Source organism: Ixodes scapularis, unplaced genomic scaffold (genome assembly GCF_016920785.2).
Source record: "Ixodes scapularis isolate PalLabHiFi unplaced genomic scaffold, ASM1692078v2 PGA_scaffold10__122_contigs__length_95168666, whole genome shotgun sequence".
Classification (NCBI taxonomy): domain Eukaryota; kingdom Metazoa; phylum Arthropoda; class Arachnida; order Ixodida; family Ixodidae; genus Ixodes; species Ixodes scapularis.
This window is the reverse complement of record NW_024609836.1, coordinates 72,656,265-72,673,918: the sequence shown is the minus strand read 5'-3', so window position 1 is coordinate 72,673,918 and position 17,654 is coordinate 72,656,265. Positions and strand designations below refer to the sequence as shown.

Below are 17,654 nucleotides of genomic sequence, written 5' to 3'. Positions count from 1 at the left end.
GTGTTGCAATTTTAATTTTGAAGACAGCTGCCCCGTAAGGCTAGACCAATTTATACAATTGAAAAAAAGCAACTGGTTTGGAGATATCCGTCGACGATTCCTCCCCTTTCTATCCTCCGATTCCGAAACAGAAATTTCCAAGCGCGCTGGAAGCGCTGACCATGTGACGCTTGTAGAATCAACGGTTTCGTGACATACAAATCGTCATGATCTCATATCTGCACTGCAGCTGTCTGGGTGCAGCACGTATGCAAACTCGCTGGGACAGTCTTTAGTGCTCTCACTTTTAATGCGTCATTGCTCTCTGAGCTTCACTCGTGATTGTTTGTCGGCGGGGGAGATGCACGATCAGGAAGATTTTTACGTCATGAAACCGTCACTTCTACAAGTGTCGGTGTTCAGCCCTTCCGGCGCACTTACTACTTTCAGTTTCGGAAACGGAGGATAGAAAGGGGAGAAACTGTCGACCTTATGTTGTACCACAGAGAAGGCTAGAAGCGCGAGCTGATGGCACTGGGAGCTGCTCTTAATGCACGAGAGCTTGTGCCACCGACATGTGCCCTAGAGCAAGCGGCTCGCGCTTGTAGCCTTTCCTGCGGTACATCATAGGGTGAAACAGAGTATAGTTGCTTTTCTTTTTAATTACGGAACTTGGTCTAGCCTTCCAGGGCGGCTGTCTTCAAAATTACAATTGTGACATGGTCCATAAAAGTAATAATTAACAAGTTAATTTACGAATTTTAGTTAATTACGTATGAGACTGTGACGATTCTTTGCCCTTCAAATATCCGCCGAGCTCAAGAAACATATAGTGAAGACGGCATTCACGTAGCAGTGAAGACGTCTTTTTTTTTAAAACGCCCGTTTCAAACAAAAATATCATATATATATGTATATATATATACTCATCAATTTTTTGCACATTGTTTTTTTTTCATGGGTTTGATATAATTCTGACAATGTTACAAGCGTCTATTTCACGTAGATAGTGCATAGATTTGATATCCCAAATTCTGCAAAACCTCTAGACCAGTTGTATGCATACTGGGAGTGTTTCCAGGAGTACTTCATAGATGCTGCCAGTGTATTCTCTAATAGTGAGCCACCCGGGAGCATGCTCATAAACCAGTGTGCAGACGACAAACGGGCTCGTATAAAACATGGGAAATTCACGCCCTTCATTTTTTTTATATATATATATATATATATATATATATATATATATTTTGTTATTTCAGAATTCAGCTCTAAAAAAATACGCATAAAACGTCTGATGAAACTATGTTCGCACGCCGAATTTCAGGTAGGTATGTTTGGAATTCAAATTTTGCAAGTGTGTCCTTACGGCCGCACACTGTACTTGACCAGTTCGTCACCAATGAGCGTGTTCTGGGCCCAAGCTAGCCAAAATAAAATTCATGGTCCCTTTGATGCCATGTGCATGTCCAATGTGGAAGTGGCACTATGCATGTCGTATGGAACAGCGAGACAATACGGTGCTGTATCAGCTTGCTTTATTGCGTAATAAATGCCCAACTTGTTGGAAAGGAACAAAAAAAGTATGCAAGGTCCCTTTGGCAAGACAACACATGGTGCTGCAAAATATGCCGCCCAAAGTGACATACGCAACGAACAGGGTGATAAAAAATGCTAGGATTGCAAGTCTGTGCACCATTGTAGTGAAGTGCACAAGCTCCTGTTGGACAACTACACAGAAGCTTCAGTTTAGACAGTCATATGACCAGTGTTCATACCTCATTTTGTACATTGAAAGTACAAGATCTATAGATATATTTGTGACTAAAAAACTATCGAGAGTGCAACTCGGTCAAAGTCCACATGGGAAAATCATTTAGAAATACCTGTGTTGTTCTTTGGTGACCACTATGCTCCGCTCGCCCAAGCTGACAGTGCAGCAAGAGCTATGCGTCGCCTGACCAATCGCCTGTCTCCCTTTCACCACCTGACCACACACACTGCCTGTTGCTATGGGGAAGAGCACGATCATGTGGCGAAAGATTGTTGTACGACCGGTTCAACGAACATGCAGCTTCCACCGCACTGTCAGTGGGGGGGTGAACGGAGTATGGGTGTACGCACAAACATGGTGTGGACAGGAGGACAGGAATGGAGAGCCGCTGCTACATCTATTCAAAAAGACTTCCAAGTATCTGCTGTTGCTAACCAAGCTTAGAAGTGCCACTTTTGAAGCATCTCGTGCACTAGTTGCAGCACCTGTTTACGATGCGCTAATTTCGAGGTGGCTATGTAGACCAAATGCGTCCCATCTATGCTTCTGTAAGGGTGTCATAAATGGCTACATTCAATTGCTTTTTCGAGCACATTTTAGCAGACAATACAAGAGACAAGCTGGCTGTATAGTATATCGTAAGCTTGCAAGCACACACCAAAAACACAAAACTGCAAGACGTGAGAAGTTGAACTTGCATGCAAGATGTGCATATTTGTATAAATGACTGTATGTGTATATATATCGGAACGTATATTTATATATATAAAAAAAAATCTTGCATGAAATTGCACCTCTTTGGATCCCATCAGCTGCATAAAGGACAGTGAAAGGGGTGACCGCTGGGGAAATACACGAGATCGTGCGATCGTACCACGGTTATGTGCTCTCTATATTATGCATATATATGTTTGGTTTCGACAGTGCTACATGCAAAATGGATTATGCATTTTTTCCTTTTTTTTTTTCTTTCTTTGCATATTATGGAATACTCTGAAGACTCTGTGGTATGGCATCATCACAAAAGAGGCATTTCATGACTGAGCTGTCTCAAAAAGTTCCAAGACGGGAGCAAGTAAAGCTCTGCAATATCTCCGCAGCTTTTCCGAACACAGTGTGAAAAACATTTTTAGTGCAGAGTGTAGACATCTGATCCGACCCAACAGGCCTTTCCAAAATGCTGACAGTGCCCCCCCCCCCCCCCCCCCCCCGCCACCTGGTGGATTTAGTTTGTCTCCAGTAAAAGCACTGGTAGTTTCCACACCAGGAACATCTACAGACTGTGGCTGCTGGTACTTAGGTGTGACTTCCACCACAAATGGCTCTTTAATGCCGACGGAAGCACACTTGTCAGCACTCCGTTTTAGAAAACTAATCCATGCATTTTGCTCCATATTCACTCCTGTTTTGGAAAATCTTGATCGCTCCTCGTACATGTGTCCTCAAAAAACTCTGTGCACTTGAATAACTGTGCTGTATATGGGGGTATAACAAAACAAAAACAGAAGGCTACTACAGACTATGCAATGTACAGGGCGTCACCAAAAATAATTTACACGGTTTTTTTAACCGCAAAAATAAACTAGGCATCGCCGAGCGCTTATTCTCCGCCCGAAGGTAGCGGTGGAGGTCAAAATCAGATGCCAAAGTCTCAGCACACAATCACTTATTCCAATGTTATAAGTGATTTTCTGAAAAGTTTCATGGGAAAATGGCAGACGACGAAGTTTTTGAATACATGGGGCTCTTATGGCACCAAAAACCGAAAACGGGCCAAAAATGGGCTCCATTTTCCCATTTAAATTTCCAGAAAATCACGTAGTATAACTTTTGAACAAGGTATCGGATCGGGCTGAAACTTTGGCATCTAGTTGTGACCTCTAGCGCTACCCTTGGGCGGAGAATGAGCGTTCGGCGATGCCTAGTTTATTTTTGCGGTAAAAAAAACCCTGTAATTTTTTTTTTGTGACACCCTGGTATTCTAGGCATGAAAAAGGGACTGTGTTGCATCCAGTGTCTTCACGCAACTCTAGCGAGCATTTCCAAAAGAAAGGTGGCAGGCGGTAATGCTACATTCAAACTGTGGAGATTGGTCAAGTGTGGCAATAACAAGCGAAATAACAATTTAAAAATAAACAATCAAACTAAACAAGCATAAACACCGAGGAAAAAAAGTCAGTTAAACCAACCTCATTACAGATCAATCATCCTCATCCCTCTGGACTCGGTAAAACACAATATGTAAATTGTTGTTCTCGACTCGTTTGGTCCAAGGGTTTCCAAAATTGAAGCACAGACATATCTTTGGTCACGGGATGTAACTTCCATGCATTGCAGCATCTGTAAAGATCTGTGGATACTGCCAGTCTCAAGTTTTCGGAAGCATCCTTATTTGTGCACCAGCTCGACAAAAAAACTAGTTCAATGAAATTTGTGACACTGCCTTTAGCAAGTGACCAAAGAATCTGTAAAATGTTACTGGGTACTTAACAAACTATATAGTATTTTTGTGACTCATCCCCTTAGCTACAGTGGTTCTTCAACAAAAACTAAAGGAACTGTCGTTCTGAATGCAGCTGGGCAGGGTTTGGTGATGTCCATAAGGACAATGATGACATTCTTGTCATCAAGGACACGAGATGTCCAGTCTTCTCATCAGTGTAGTAAATATGGCTTTAGTCGGTTGCTTTCGAGGCTCATTCATGAGCCTGCTCGACATTCCAGTTCAGGGGCCATAACAGCTCAATGAAGTCGCAATAGCTAATAACATAACAATGCAAAAAAAAAGAAAGAAGTCTGTTCATCGTTTCATTTTTCTCTAATGCCTTTCGGCAACAGGTAATCTGACCGAGGGACCGACATGCAATCTGAATTCGCTGCAAAACTGACCGGCAGCTGCAACTTCAACATTGCATTATATCTATCAGTAAAATCGTGTGTTTGGTTGACTAGCATACTGGTGTCGCTGAATGGAAGACTGCTGTTGCGGCTGGGACGACACAAACGACCCATTGACCTGCCTCGACACAGACACGACAGGCTGACCAGTCGTCAGCGACCCGCCCACTACAGGCGCCCTCTGCAACACGCCCGCCTGCACGTAGAACTTGTCGTCTGCATACACAGCCGCTTGCGGCGCCGTGCCGCCAGACACCTTACCACCGCCGTGATCCAACGGCTGCTGAGTCATGGGCCGCTGGAACGCCTGCGGCAGGTGCGACGCTGCGTAGCCTTGCGACGACGGAGGTGCCACCACGTGCTGCTTCAGCGTACTTTCGGTAGGATGCGGCTGCGGCGGCGCAGCGGTCGTAAACGACGTCGCGTACCCGGCGCCGTAGATGGTTGCCGCCGCGGCGGCAGCGGCAGCAGCGTCGTTAGCGGGTACGATGTGATGTGCGGTGTAGTACACCGGGGTCTGACCAGAGCTCACGGTCGGATACGGTACCAGCTTGGGTCCGAAGGCCGTGACCTGGGCCTTGTAGGCGAACTGGGGCTGGTAGGTCGTCTGCGAGTGTGGGATCGACTGCGGCGGCGACGGGGATCGGGTGCGCTTCAGGCAGTTGGGATGTTGCTGATTCATGGTTGTTCCCTGCGGCGGCTGGGGGCTCATTTTGTACAGAACCGGCGTGCGGCTGAGGTTCTGGATATAGAGTGGTTGTGGCGGGTTAACTCCGACCGCGTTCAGTGCTTGGTGATGTGAGGCGTAAGCTTGATTAGCGGCGGCTTGCGCGGCCGCGGCCATTTCGTTGGCTTCCTTGATGAGCGCTCTGCGGCGGGTGTCGTCTTCATGGAGCACTTTCTTGAGTTGCATGAAGAGCTGGTGTTTTTCGTCTTTGAGTTCCTTGAGCTTCTTTTCCGACTGGCTCACTTGGTCCTTGATTTCCTCCAGGGTCATGGCGTCCTGCTTGCGCTTGAGTTCCTGCTCGCGACGCAACCTCTCGATGGCTTCGTCGGCTTCTTGTTCTTGTTTCTTGCGCTCCCGTTCTCGCATGATGTGCGCCTTAAGGGCGGCCCACATCTGCAGGCTCATCTTGGGACGCTCGATCAGCGCCGGCATTTTCGTTCTTTGAAGCGTTCGCAACTTTACGGGAGGAAATATCAAGCGGTACGAGCGCTGACGGCCCAACCCCCCAACGCCATTCGGTAAACAAATTTTTTTGATGAGATGCGCGGCGTACCTCTAGTGGTGGAAATTGTGCAGCGCAGTGCTGTGGCAATAATAATATTATTAAATAATTTTTCGAATTTGATTCGTTTGTTAACTTAAATTTACATTGTATAACAACGTTTTGCAATTTATCTTTTGAAATGCTGGTTGTTCGCACTGTTGTAACCCTTTGTAACCTAGCCTGCCTCATACGGCACTAAAAACGTGATGTCATCTACGGGTTTTCTGCCAAAAAGAGTTACAAATTGATGCGCTAAACCCGCTAAACAAACGCGTTATATTCAATTGACCATTTATTTACCTTGACCATTTACAATCATTGTCCACAGTTTCGTATTCTTTGTTTATATGCACACGTGCCACACGTGTGCTTTCACGAAATAGAGGCTCTGAGCTGTGCTTTACAGAAGGAATTTCTCGCCTCAAGATGGAACAAGATGAGTTCAGCTTCCTCATCGACGATCTTACGGAAGACGCCAGCCTCCGGAAGCTGCAAACTAAACTGAATAGCCTCTGGGACTTCCACTCAACTGGCGACGGCGACGATAATACTACAAAATATTTGAATCAACAAGGCGATCACGCTGTCAAAGTGACTCGCCTCCTTCTTCAAGAAGCGTGTGTAAATGACAGCTTCCGTGTCCGATGCGACGCAGACAGCTTAGGCAAGTTAGCGGGAAACGTAGCGTCCTACATCGCCGACACTTTGACCACCGATTTTCACCAACGCGCACCGTCCCTCGAACTCGCCAAACTCGTACCCCTCTTGTCCAAACTCGCTACCCAACTCGCAAACTCCGGACTCGAAACATCAATTTGTGAACTATTCCACGGCGCGACGCGGTCTTTCTTACGACACGTCCTAAACGAAAACTTTGAACCGGCGCCCCAACTCCTCAACCTCTGCTTCACCTGCACGCACGTTTTGATCCGAACCGCCGGTCAACTTCAGTCTTTATCGGAGGTAGACCAACTGTGTCTTCAAGCGCTGAAGGGCGGCAAAACCGAAACCACGGCTCGTGTGCTAACGAGGTACCTACCCGACTTGGCTGCCTACAGACCTGCCGAGTTCCTGGCGTTCCTAAAAAGCGTCGTCGACATTCTTCGATCTTTCTTCGAGCTCGACCGAAACGGGTACCTCGAGGAGAAGCAGTCCGGCGGTTACTCGATCCTCACGAGTATCGTCGAGTACCTCAAAGTCGGGGTTGGGGACGACGGAAGCTTTGTCCGTGAAGACTTCTTCTGGCTGATGATTCAGCGTGGACTGGTGCATCCCGACTCCCTGACGAGGAAGCAGTGCATGTTCATCGTGAGGCATGTCTTGGATGCCTGCTGCGACCTGGGCTGCGACGTGCGGACTCCCGCTTTTGCCTGGGACCCGAACCGGAAGGGGGAGCTTCTGGAGACCTGGCAAACGTTGTTGGCCGTCTTGGAGGTGCTCGAGGAGAAACAGGTCTGTAGGATATGGTGCAGGTCATATGTTACGGACCATTACTTCTTTTGTGAGCACCGAAAACAGAACATGATGATGATGATGATGGCCTGATCCCATCCTCGTCGCCAGCTTGTGTCGTCCCATAGCAGCTAGAGTTTGGAACATCTGCTATTCGGGCCTTCTGGGCCGTATTGTTTCGTCCAATTCGTGGGCATCTTTTCATGGGCACACATTTTGTCAGCACCGTAACGTTTTGTAGATACAGTGATGTAAATGGACACCTCCGTTCCCCCAAAAAATCGTCCATAAAGTAACTTGTCCATAATAACGAGTCAAAAATTTATGTATTTCTCCACTTTGTCTCTGAAAATGGTTTCCATTTAGCGGGGTAAAGGAGACATGACTGCAGAACCCAGGGATCCTGGGTTCAATCCCCACCCCTGTCCGTTTCGATCTGGATGAGCATCGTACTGGCGTGCGGTCGTGTATCACTACTGCGTGGTGCACATTAAAGACCCCAGGATAGCGGTTGTACTACACTGGCTAAATTGCTTACCTACAGCGAGTGACTCGTTGCAACTTTAAAATGGCTGACCAACTACACGCTATATAAATATCTACGCAACCGCAATTATTATTAGACTTGACTGTACTTTTTTCGTGATACACATGCTCTTGCAACATTTTGTCGACGTCATGTTTTCATTTGTAGTACATGGAATGGGATGGAATGCTGCTTCGTTTCCTTCACTGGAAGTATACCGGAACCGTAGCAAACCACCCGGGTTTCTCCAGCACTGCAAAAAAAGCCGTATTCCTTAACTTCTAAACAGGCTGCAAAACCTTGTAAACTAAAGATTTTAGAAAACATCTGCCTGCAGTGGCGTACTAACTTGTCTTTGAGTAGGGAAGCGAACCAGACCCCCCCACCCTCCCCCAGTGCTGGGGGGCCCTACCCATGTGGCGACCGTTTCCGGGGAAGGGGGGGGGGGGGGGGGTGGCAAAACACATGCCTTGCCCCCCCACTTTGAGAACTGGGGGGCAAGCGCCCCCCTTGCCCCCCCCGGCTGGTACGCCCATGCGCTCCTGTTATTTTGTACTAATCTCCAATACAAGTTCCTACAAAAAGAAATTTTTCCGTTTATTTTTATGCAAAAACATGCTTTTCGAAAGCTCAAGGTGACCAGAGTAAAGAAAAAAAAATATTGAGCCACCATCCTGGCACCTCGAGCCTGGGAGTTTCGGTACTCTGGGAACATTCAGTGACTCTAGCAGTAGCCATATAAGGCAGCTTTCATGTTTCAACTCGTTGCTAAAGGGTGGCGCTGTTATCGTATTTAGCTCGGTCTTGGTGGACGCCAGCGGCCCAGGTTTCAACGGTGAGTTTCCCAACTGAGAGTTTTAGTGATGTTGGCTGTTGTCAAGCGATGGCTGCCGGTGGTGTCGCTCGACCCCAGCAAAAGCAAGACAAGCTTCGATCCGTTATCCAGCCTACTACAGTTAGATCAGTGGCAGCCATACAGCTGATAGTGTTGCCATCCCTCTCTAGCAGATTTGGTTTTGTTGTACACGCCCGAAACCAAACTTTGAGCCGTGATATTTACAAAACTGCAAACAATATCGAGAAAAGAAAAATTATACCTTGTAATTCAGGGACACTGACTGAGCTGAAAACAGCCGTGATCCCAAAATTGAAAAATATTGACTGGGGTTGCCATTGAAAGGTTTTGAGGGCGACTGAATGGAGCGTGAAAAAACACCTTCCGATTGTTTTGCTACGAGTTTAATTTTTTTGGGGTGCACATTGAAAGTTTGCTTACTCCCTGTTTCACCTGATTTACTCTTGATGGGCTCTCTTTCAAAATATTGTTAGTTTTTTTTTTTTTTTTAGGTAATCGTGTTGTGTGTTGGTTTAGATGGCGGAAGTTAGTCAGCCCTAGTGGGTGACTAGCGTCTTCACTGTAGATGAGAAACTTAGCCAGTGCAGTGCCATTGCTAACCTGGGGGTCTTTAACATGCATATACTCCAAGCTAAGCATCTTACTGATGCCCAGAAAATTCCATGTCGTTTGCTGTTACAGGCGCACGTCGTGAGGCCGGTGCTGTCCAAGTTTGCCTCGTTTCTGGAGCGTGCAAGTGGTTCTCCGGTCGTGCACGTTGCCTGGGTGCTCCTGCCCTTCCACCGAATGTTGGTGCACGAGAGCCGAACGGTCGTCAAGTGGGCCCTCGCCAAGTTCACGGCCTCCAAGGCGTTGGTGGAGGCCACGTTCGAAGGCGGCATGGAAAAGGTGTCGTAGTCTGGCTTACCCTCTACCTAAAAGGACAAAAGATGTGTCGATTGGGCTTCGAGGCACTCAGAAAGACGAGCGTGCGGTGGGGTGTCAGTTCAACTTGTTTTAAATCTGCCCACCTTTTTATGTAGAATATGTTCATGGCCTGGACTTGGACGTTCGAAAGGTAATTTCACAGGGGTAAACTACGCATGCTGCGGCGTATTATGCCGCAAAATGGCGGCATAATACGCCGCCAAATAAAGTTTATAATTCAATGAAATATGATATTCCCAACTCATGCCTCCACAGCAGGAGCTTTTAAGAACTGTAATCTATATGTCAGCCCATAACCTGTGCAACATGCCAAAAATTATATTTTTTTATGTTTACAATTACAGTTACAATGGCTTCGAGATAATAAACTCCTTGCCAAGACCTGCACGAAAACCATTGGGATGCTGTGCAAACACGAAGATTAAATATTTCACTGCAGGAACCAAAACCTAAAATGCTTGAAAAGAACTTTAAAGCATCCCTTCGCAAATTGAGCAAGGGGGATATGTTTGTAGAAAAGTAAGGCATAATAATATGGCAAAGTTTTCGTTTATGGGGAGAGCAAGTCACCTGCTTCTTGCCCAGGAGTTGTGGTGACGTCAGAAGGAATTCACCACAACTCCTGGTGACATCACCATAACTTTGATCGAGAGGTTAGTGGGTAGACTTCAATGCTAAGTGCCTTGAGGTCTACCCACTATTATTTTTCCAATCAGCCAATAAGAGCTTGGTGTTCTGACATCATCGCAACTCCTGTGCAAGAAACAGACAAACTTACCCTTCGTATCACTGTTTGCTGTTGGGAAATGGAAACACTGACACTGTATGTTGGGATTCTTCCACTTTCTTTGACGAGGTGCTTGTTACCTAACTAGTTTATTTTATACATTTTGTGTCCCACTTTTGTCTCTTCCACAGTTTGTACTGGGCCCTTTTGTGGAGGCCTTGAACGACTCGGGAATCTTTGCAAGGTAGGAGACTGAGAGGCTATGTTCGACAAATGTTTCGTTTCTTCTAAAAAGGAACGGAAGTGACGGAAGGGACGATATCGCGTCTGATTGACTAGAGGCTCAAATGACGAAAGAATGAACTTTCGTGATTTGAGCCTCTAACCAATCAGACGCGATATCGTCACTTCCATTTCTTTTTAGGAGAAACGAAATATTTGTCGAACATAGCCCCCCTGATTTCCACATTTCGGCTCTCACACACAAGGACGTTGTGTGGGTCTTTAAATTTATGCACTGATGCACCGTTTTGTTTTGTAACTTCCTTGCATAGTCAGAGTGCTACATTGTTAAGATGGCACTTGCTTCAGACAACATATGGTAACTGTTATTTGTTTTTTGTTTTACTTTCGGTTTCGAAGAGACGACAACGATGCCTTGGGATCGCTCGTTCAAATTTCCAAGAGCCTTGAGCAGTTCTTCAAGCTTTGCTTCGACATACTGTCACCTACAGACCGATTGGGTTTGTATTAATAATTACCCTTCAATACAGCGTGTACACTAACGCTTTAATCCCACTTTGGACGATCCACAAATATCGGTTTCTCAACCTATCTCGTTGGGATTTACTACAGAGATACCCGAATTGAGAGTTAGAATATACATGAAACCGTTGGAGTCAAAAGAAAGAAAATAGAAACTGGTTGTGTCTAGGGAAAAGTTATTGTTAAGCCTTCTATCAAAATCACCAAAAAATTATTCTGGGCTATTCTGGCATCTATTACGACTAAAAAGTCAGTGGAATGAAAAGAAAATGCAATTGGCTTACCTACTCTTTACTTCATTTAGCCAAAATAAGCACCACAGTGACACAAAATATCATTTAAGTGCACATGCAAAATATAGAAAAAACATAAGTTTTTGATTTTTCGTGATTTATTCAGGTAAGCCACTCTTGCCCCAATTTTAGTGAAGGCTCCCACCACCTCTGGGCATCTGTTAAGGACCCGATTTATGCGGCCCGTCCAAAGTGGGATCAAAGCGTTGGCGTACTGTCTTTTGGTTCTTCTTGGTCCATTCTGCGATCGGGTGCGCCGAGACATTCTCTTTTTATCTACATCAATGCTAGTCATCAGTGGCAGAAAAACTTGGTTGCACGCCCCAATTGTGCTTGTAAAGACGGAAACATTTGCTTATTCTCGGGCCGTTGGGCTCATGCCAATGAGTAGCGTTGTCGTTTTTGTTGGCGGTGATGCTGGGCCTATTGACCACTACATTTTCTTGCATGTTACACTTTGACTCTAAAAGGAGACGCTGTGCGGACAAAAAAGCCACGAAGTTTCACGTTTAGCAATGTTCCATACACATTTCTAAACAAAATACTGCTAAATGCTTTTATACTTTTTTTTTACCCGTACTCGTTTGATTTTTGCACTCGCTTTGTGGATTCTTTTTTTTTTGCTTATTTCTGTCTAGCTTTGAAAATAAAACAGTGGCAAGTGGCAAAGTGTTGGAGTGAAAATAACTTACTATTAAATAACTATGAGTAAGTATTTTAGTAAGATGGGCTAGTCGGTGCGTGGCAAGAATGCCAAAAGTGCCGGGGATAAAGGAATAAAAAGAGTTCCCTGCTTGTCTTCTTTCTATAGTTCTCGTATCCTGGTGCTCTCGGTACGTGTTTTAGCCGAGAGATTTCTTCTCGTTTTAGCTTCCAGCCTACTCTGAGTCACGGAGCGTGCCTTCTCTCGCAGGCCCATTCCTCGCCAAGCTCTTTGCAGCTCTGTCGAGGCAGTCGTGGAACGGAGTTTCTCTGCTGTACCTCAGCTACGCCCTCCTCGGCTTCCACAAGGTCCCCGTGGTGGACGACGAAATGCTGAAAGATGTCGGGTGGGTCTTTTTTTTAGATGTACTGTTTGCAGCCTGATCTATCAGTATGTACCTGTAAAGCATTGAGGGCTTTGGAGGGACAACGAGGTGCGTGGGAATCGCTACCATCGAACCCCACAGTCCAACGTTAATATCCGACGTCCGAGAAATGGTCCAACCTCGTAACGGTGCCAATAAAGAAAGCCTAGTGTGCACACTTCCATTTTAGCGTAACCGAATGCGTTGTGCTCACTCATGACCACTTACGACGGGCAGACTAACCGTCACGCTGGCACCACCTATCGCGTAGCCCCGGAACACGTTGGACCTGCGTATTTCCTAATTTTTTACTAGTCGTTCTTTCACCGTGAGCTTGAAGTTATTCTGACAAAGCTATAAGCGGCCGTACGTCTATTACTATGATACGGTGTTCAACACATGCACGGTTTCTCTCGCAGGGAAATACTGACAAACATTCAGAGGTTCCAGGAGCCGGTGCTTCGTGCCTCGGCGCAGTGCTACTTGCTTGAAGTGTGCCTGGGACTTCTGGATCCGGTGAGAACCCTTCAGAGGACCCGTTATTTCCTCTTCTAACTTCTTTATATGTGTTCATTTCTATCTGTACAGATTGAGGCCAATGAGAGCAAAACGAATCATGAAGCATGTGAATATATTGAGCAGTGCCCTGTGTTTCTTAAGCGGTCAGCGACAGTAGTTGGAAACTAAGTTTTTTGGCATGGTTGTGGCTTTGGAGCCTGATGTGTTGCTCGTCTAATTATGGATGACTCGAGACATCTTTTCTTAGCATACGGGGTCGGAAGATTTTTAGAAGTGATCACCGGAAGGCGCACTTGTGATAGACTGCCTGATAGAGCACTACAATGAAACGTCTTGGCTGTAGCATTATTTTTGCATGGTTTCATTGACTTGCCAACCTCTTAACAACAGATTGAAGTCAGCTTTGATTTTCCCACCAAACCTGCCGCCTTCCTCAATGCGCGGGCATCACGTGGGCTTCAGTTGTGCGCATGCAGAGAGGGCACCACCAAAGGTGGTGAGCTCGCACTGAAGCTATTCGTAGCGCAAGTTCGCCTGCTTCTTGCACAGGGGTTGCGATGACGTCACAACGCCGAGCTCTTATGGGCTGATTAAAAGAAATAGTGGGTAGACCTCCAGGCATCTTCCATTGAGGTCTACCCACTATCCTTTCAATCAAAGCCATTCGGAGCTCGGCACGTCCCTGCAACGCCTGCTCAACAAGCAGACGACCTGCTCTCTGCATGCTTCATCTCACGTTAGAAGGATCTCGGCAGACGCTACGAGCCACCGAAGCAAGTTCAACGCCGCGTGAGTGTCGTGTGACGTTCCTGAAGGGCACAGCAAGAAGCGCGGGGCACAGGGTTATGGGATATGCTCAAAGCACTGAATTTGGCTAAAATGGCTCGTTACGTCCGCTGCAGTTCAACCCGAAGTTAAATGGAGCATAGGTATCTTTCGTGTCATGCTAACTGAAACCTGCCAAGAGTGTACAGGGTGGTTAAGGGTGACGCCCGGTCGTCTCTACTTTGTCCTTGACCCCGAGGGTTTGGCCTTCGTTTCAACAGAAAAAGGTCACCTTCGCCAGTCTCTCACGTTTCCTGGGGCTGTTCCGAAGAGACGAAGTGCTTGCGAGGGGCACCGCTCATTGGAATCTCACTGTAGAAGCCATCAAATGTCTGCTTTCGTCCGCGAACGGCAACTCTTTGCTCGGCCCCCACAACGCGGCCGCCTTTTTGCGGGAGTCGGTCAAGGAGCTCCTCAAAGCTGCCGGTGAGTATCACCACCGTGCCGGGAGGCGGCACGCCGTGTCATTGCGATCCTCTTGATCGGTCATAGAAGCTCCGGCAAAAAAGTGCATGCAAATGCGAGCAGTTGCGTTTGCGTTTGCTCATACTTTTTGCCGGAACTTGTACGACCAACCGCCGGGACCGTGACGTCCGACTGCACGACACTCCGGCTTGTTTGACGTTGTTTGTTGCCACTTGGGACCCCTTTCGATACGTGGGCGAAACAAGACGCTGAAAACATGGGTAGGAGATGTGCTCCAGGCACCATGGTATTACGGCTGTCGCGTCTGCTTGACAATCGGGAAGGAATGAACAAGAAACGAGGTCAAAGAGCAGTGGGTGTTTCGCGGACGCGCGCCTCCCTCGTTTGTCATTTCCGTCGTTCCATCCTTCCAGCATTTGGCGAAAATCTGGGTAGTGCTAGAAGCAACTTTCTGTTTTAGTGATTTCGTGCCACGTCGTCTATTTATTGACCGTGGCCTCAAACCGCATATAAGCAGGGCAAGTGAACAATGAAATCGACACAAAACTAATACTAAAATTTAAAAAAAAAGCAAAACAAGGACATTGTTATCTAACATATATTTTTGCATATTAGCCATAATTTAATTTTGAATCTCTTTGCTGCAAAGTGGATATCAACATCTACCATGTGTCAGTCTTTCTTTTTTTTTTGCTTTTTTTTTTATAGCATGGCGTGCTTTTTGACAGAACCCTTTAATCCCATAAATATGAATCCCAAAGAAAGGAGCAGGCTCTTTGACAGTTCAGTGCAGTCCGTCTTCTGGGTCAACACAAAATAAAGCTGTGGATGAAGATTTCTTCCCGTGAGGCTTAGGTACTTTTTCTATGCTAAAGCAGCTACAATTTTGTGTTGTTCAGCTTTCCCCCATTTCGGTAAAACCGGTTTGGGGTTTTTTTTCTGGTGGAGGCTGAGGGGGAGGGGGTTATCAGTATATGCTAAAAGCATGGAACCCTAGTTATAGAGCTCGAGTGTCAGATCAAGGAGTGGCAGGTCACAGGGAGTTTGCAATCTCATACTTCGAGTCTGCCGCTCCAACCTCTCCTCGACACGTCGCTGCAGGTCCTGCCGACGCACTTCTGCCGAGCGTGCCGAGGGTTGCAAGAATGGCGATCTTGCTGCACGACACGGGATGCTTGCCCGACACGGTCACGTGGCCGGCACTGCTCGGGGGTTGTGCCGCACTGCTCGGCACTGCAATCTTTCGTGCCTACCTTCCGCAGCTCCGAATCCTGAGAGCGGCAGAGCTCGTGGTGGCACTACACCGGGAAGCCGAGTCATGGAATCGTGGTGGTAAGACTACGATTATTAGACTCCGTCGCATGCAAAGTGTCTTAGAGAAAAGTGTACGGCGTTTCTTTCACCTCAAGAATTAACCATGCATCGTCGATCGCTCACTCTTCGTCCAAGTCTAGCACTAGCAGTCCGGATCGTTTGCCAAAGTTTTAGAGCCTATTGTTATTTGGTTCAAAAGTTATTACCGTAAAATACCAAGCATCCGCCCATTCCACACTAAGCGCCCACCCCGAAATTTTGTAACATCTAAAAAAATATGCACTTAGAAGCAAACTATTGAACATGTTTCATTGCACATGGTGTGCATCCACCACATGTTCATCCAGTCAATCTATGACAAACTCCATATTTTGCCCCTAAGCTTGTGAGTCAGAGACACTGACAGGGTATTTATGCTCGCCGAGGTTTTTAGTTGTACGTGACATGTGAGAGCTCAACTACCCAGAACAGAATTTGCGGCTCGAAATTCGGTTTCTTTCCGCCCGAAAACCGCCGATCACGAACTGGCCAGTTCGAGTCTCGCTCACTCTCTTTTCTGTGGTCACGGGCCGTTTTCTAAGGTTTCGACGCAACCACCAAATTTAATCAAAGTCGTTGGTCACTGAAGGCACATACTCAATATTAAAGATAGAAAAAAGAAATGTGAAAACAATTTTTTGTGGCTTCTAAAAAGCTGCAAATACATTGATTAACAAAAAAAAAAAAAAAAGTTGCACGGTTACTTGGTTTTTGGTAACTTCCTTCTCCTCTATACTTCTCCTTCCTCCCCAGTCCAGTTTTGGTTTCGAGCAGTTGCGTTTTCTGACTTTATTAAAAATATATGTGATGCTGTAGCAAAATATTGATTGGATAATCTTCTGGCACCATTAAAAACCACCTGGCAAAAAATAAAAAATAAATTTTAAGGGGTGTCAGTGTCCCTTTAAGCTAAACTTTAGTAGCGCGCATATTATTATCGTACTATTAATATGTCCGAGTTTGAGGTAGTTGGTTTAAGTTAGAGCCATTAAATAAGCTGCGCTTTAGCGTGATAACACTCCAGCCATTTTGGTGCTTAAAATCATGGTATCCGGTTACCTGAAGCTACATCTGAAATTGCAGAAAACGCTTTTCCGTCCTCCAGAGATGTTGAAACAGTCCGCGACAGAGCAAAACGATGCCTCCCGAGCTTCCCAACACCACACCCGAAGCCAGTGAAGTCGCATTTTTTAATCGTGACGATCGCCAGTGTCGTCTGCTTTGTACCAAGCACCAAGATGGCAACACCCACTAGAAGATCGGGGAACGGAGTGCCGATACTCTAGGGTTAGCTCATCTAGTGGCTCTAGTTGTAGTCGCTGACAGGGTTAGAATGGCAGGGAGGTCTTTCAGTTGTGCCGCCCCAGCGCGAGCTTCCTACCTTCGACAACATTTTGCCGTCTTACGAGCTTCGAGCATCGACGCATGGCCAATGCACGACAAAAGGCAACAAGCAGGTGCTGGAGGCCAGGCATTTGATAGGGCCGCCCCGCCATTCTCTTCGTGTGAGTGGCTATAGGTCATAAAAGAAAATGCCTCAAAGACCGTGACATTAATATGGACGGTGTTTCAAAACCGGGGCAGTGTCTCGTAGAGAAATAGAAGGTGCGTCTTCTTTTGCAGACTCTCTACAGCAAGAAGTATTGGCAACACTGGTGCCTGCTGCAGAAGAAATTCACGAGTATGTCTTTACGCAGGCTTTGGGGACCATCGGCAGCGTAAGAATCACTGTGGCATCTTAATTACAATATCTACTTGGATCTCACTCAAGCTTCTTACAAATGAGGGCTACTTGTCTACCTTTCCACACAGATGGAGGGACAATCATTGTGATTTACGGAAGTCAGGCGAAAGGGAATGTGCAGAAAATGTTTGAACTAAAGACGGTGGTTTCTACCAATACTCTGAGCGTGATGTAGAAGTTCTCAAAGTTCGAGTGCAGGCTGCTATCAGTCCCTAGTCTCCTTCGTAAATTGTGTGGCTCCCCACATCATGCTGC

At 46.4% G+C, this 17,654-nt stretch overlaps 2 protein-coding genes across 2 annotated transcripts in view; one reads left to right on the top strand and one right to left on the bottom strand.

Annotated features, from left to right (window-relative positions):
* Positions 1-1,497: 1,497 nt before the first annotated feature.
* Positions 1,498-5,807, bottom strand: LOC8026476. Its single transcript, XM_002403754.5, has one exon. It carries the CDS (start codon positions 5,805-5,807, stop codon positions 4,674-4,676), a length of 1,134 nt encoding a protein of 377 aa, XP_002403798.3. The 3' UTR covers positions 1,498-4,673.
* A 538-nt stretch (positions 5,808-6,345) lies between these two features.
* LOC8026475 (probable methyltransferase TARBP1) overlaps positions 6,346-17,654 on the top strand; it is a 41,805-nt gene continuing 30,496 nt past the window's right edge. Inside the window, exons 1-9 of the mRNA XM_029974168.4 lie at positions 6,346-7,371; positions 9,435-9,641; positions 10,599-10,651; positions 11,050-11,150; positions 12,379-12,514; positions 12,952-13,048; positions 14,098-14,302; positions 15,404-15,634; positions 17,279-17,373. Of these exons, the coding sequence (XP_029830028.3) occupies positions 6,346-7,371; positions 9,435-9,641; positions 10,599-10,651; positions 11,050-11,150; positions 12,379-12,514; positions 12,952-13,048; positions 14,098-14,302; positions 15,404-15,634; positions 17,279-17,373 (2,151 nt within the window). The remainder of the gene's footprint in view (positions 7,372-9,434; positions 9,642-10,598; positions 10,652-11,049; positions 11,151-12,378; positions 12,515-12,951; positions 13,049-14,097; positions 14,303-15,403; positions 15,635-17,278; positions 17,374-17,654) is intronic.

What these genes read in the sequence shown, in the direction of transcription:
- LOC8026476 (XM_002403754.5), bottom strand. Translation starts at nt 5,807, where the DNA reads ATGCCGGCGCTGATCGAGCGTCCCAAGATGAGCCTGCAGATGTGGGCC.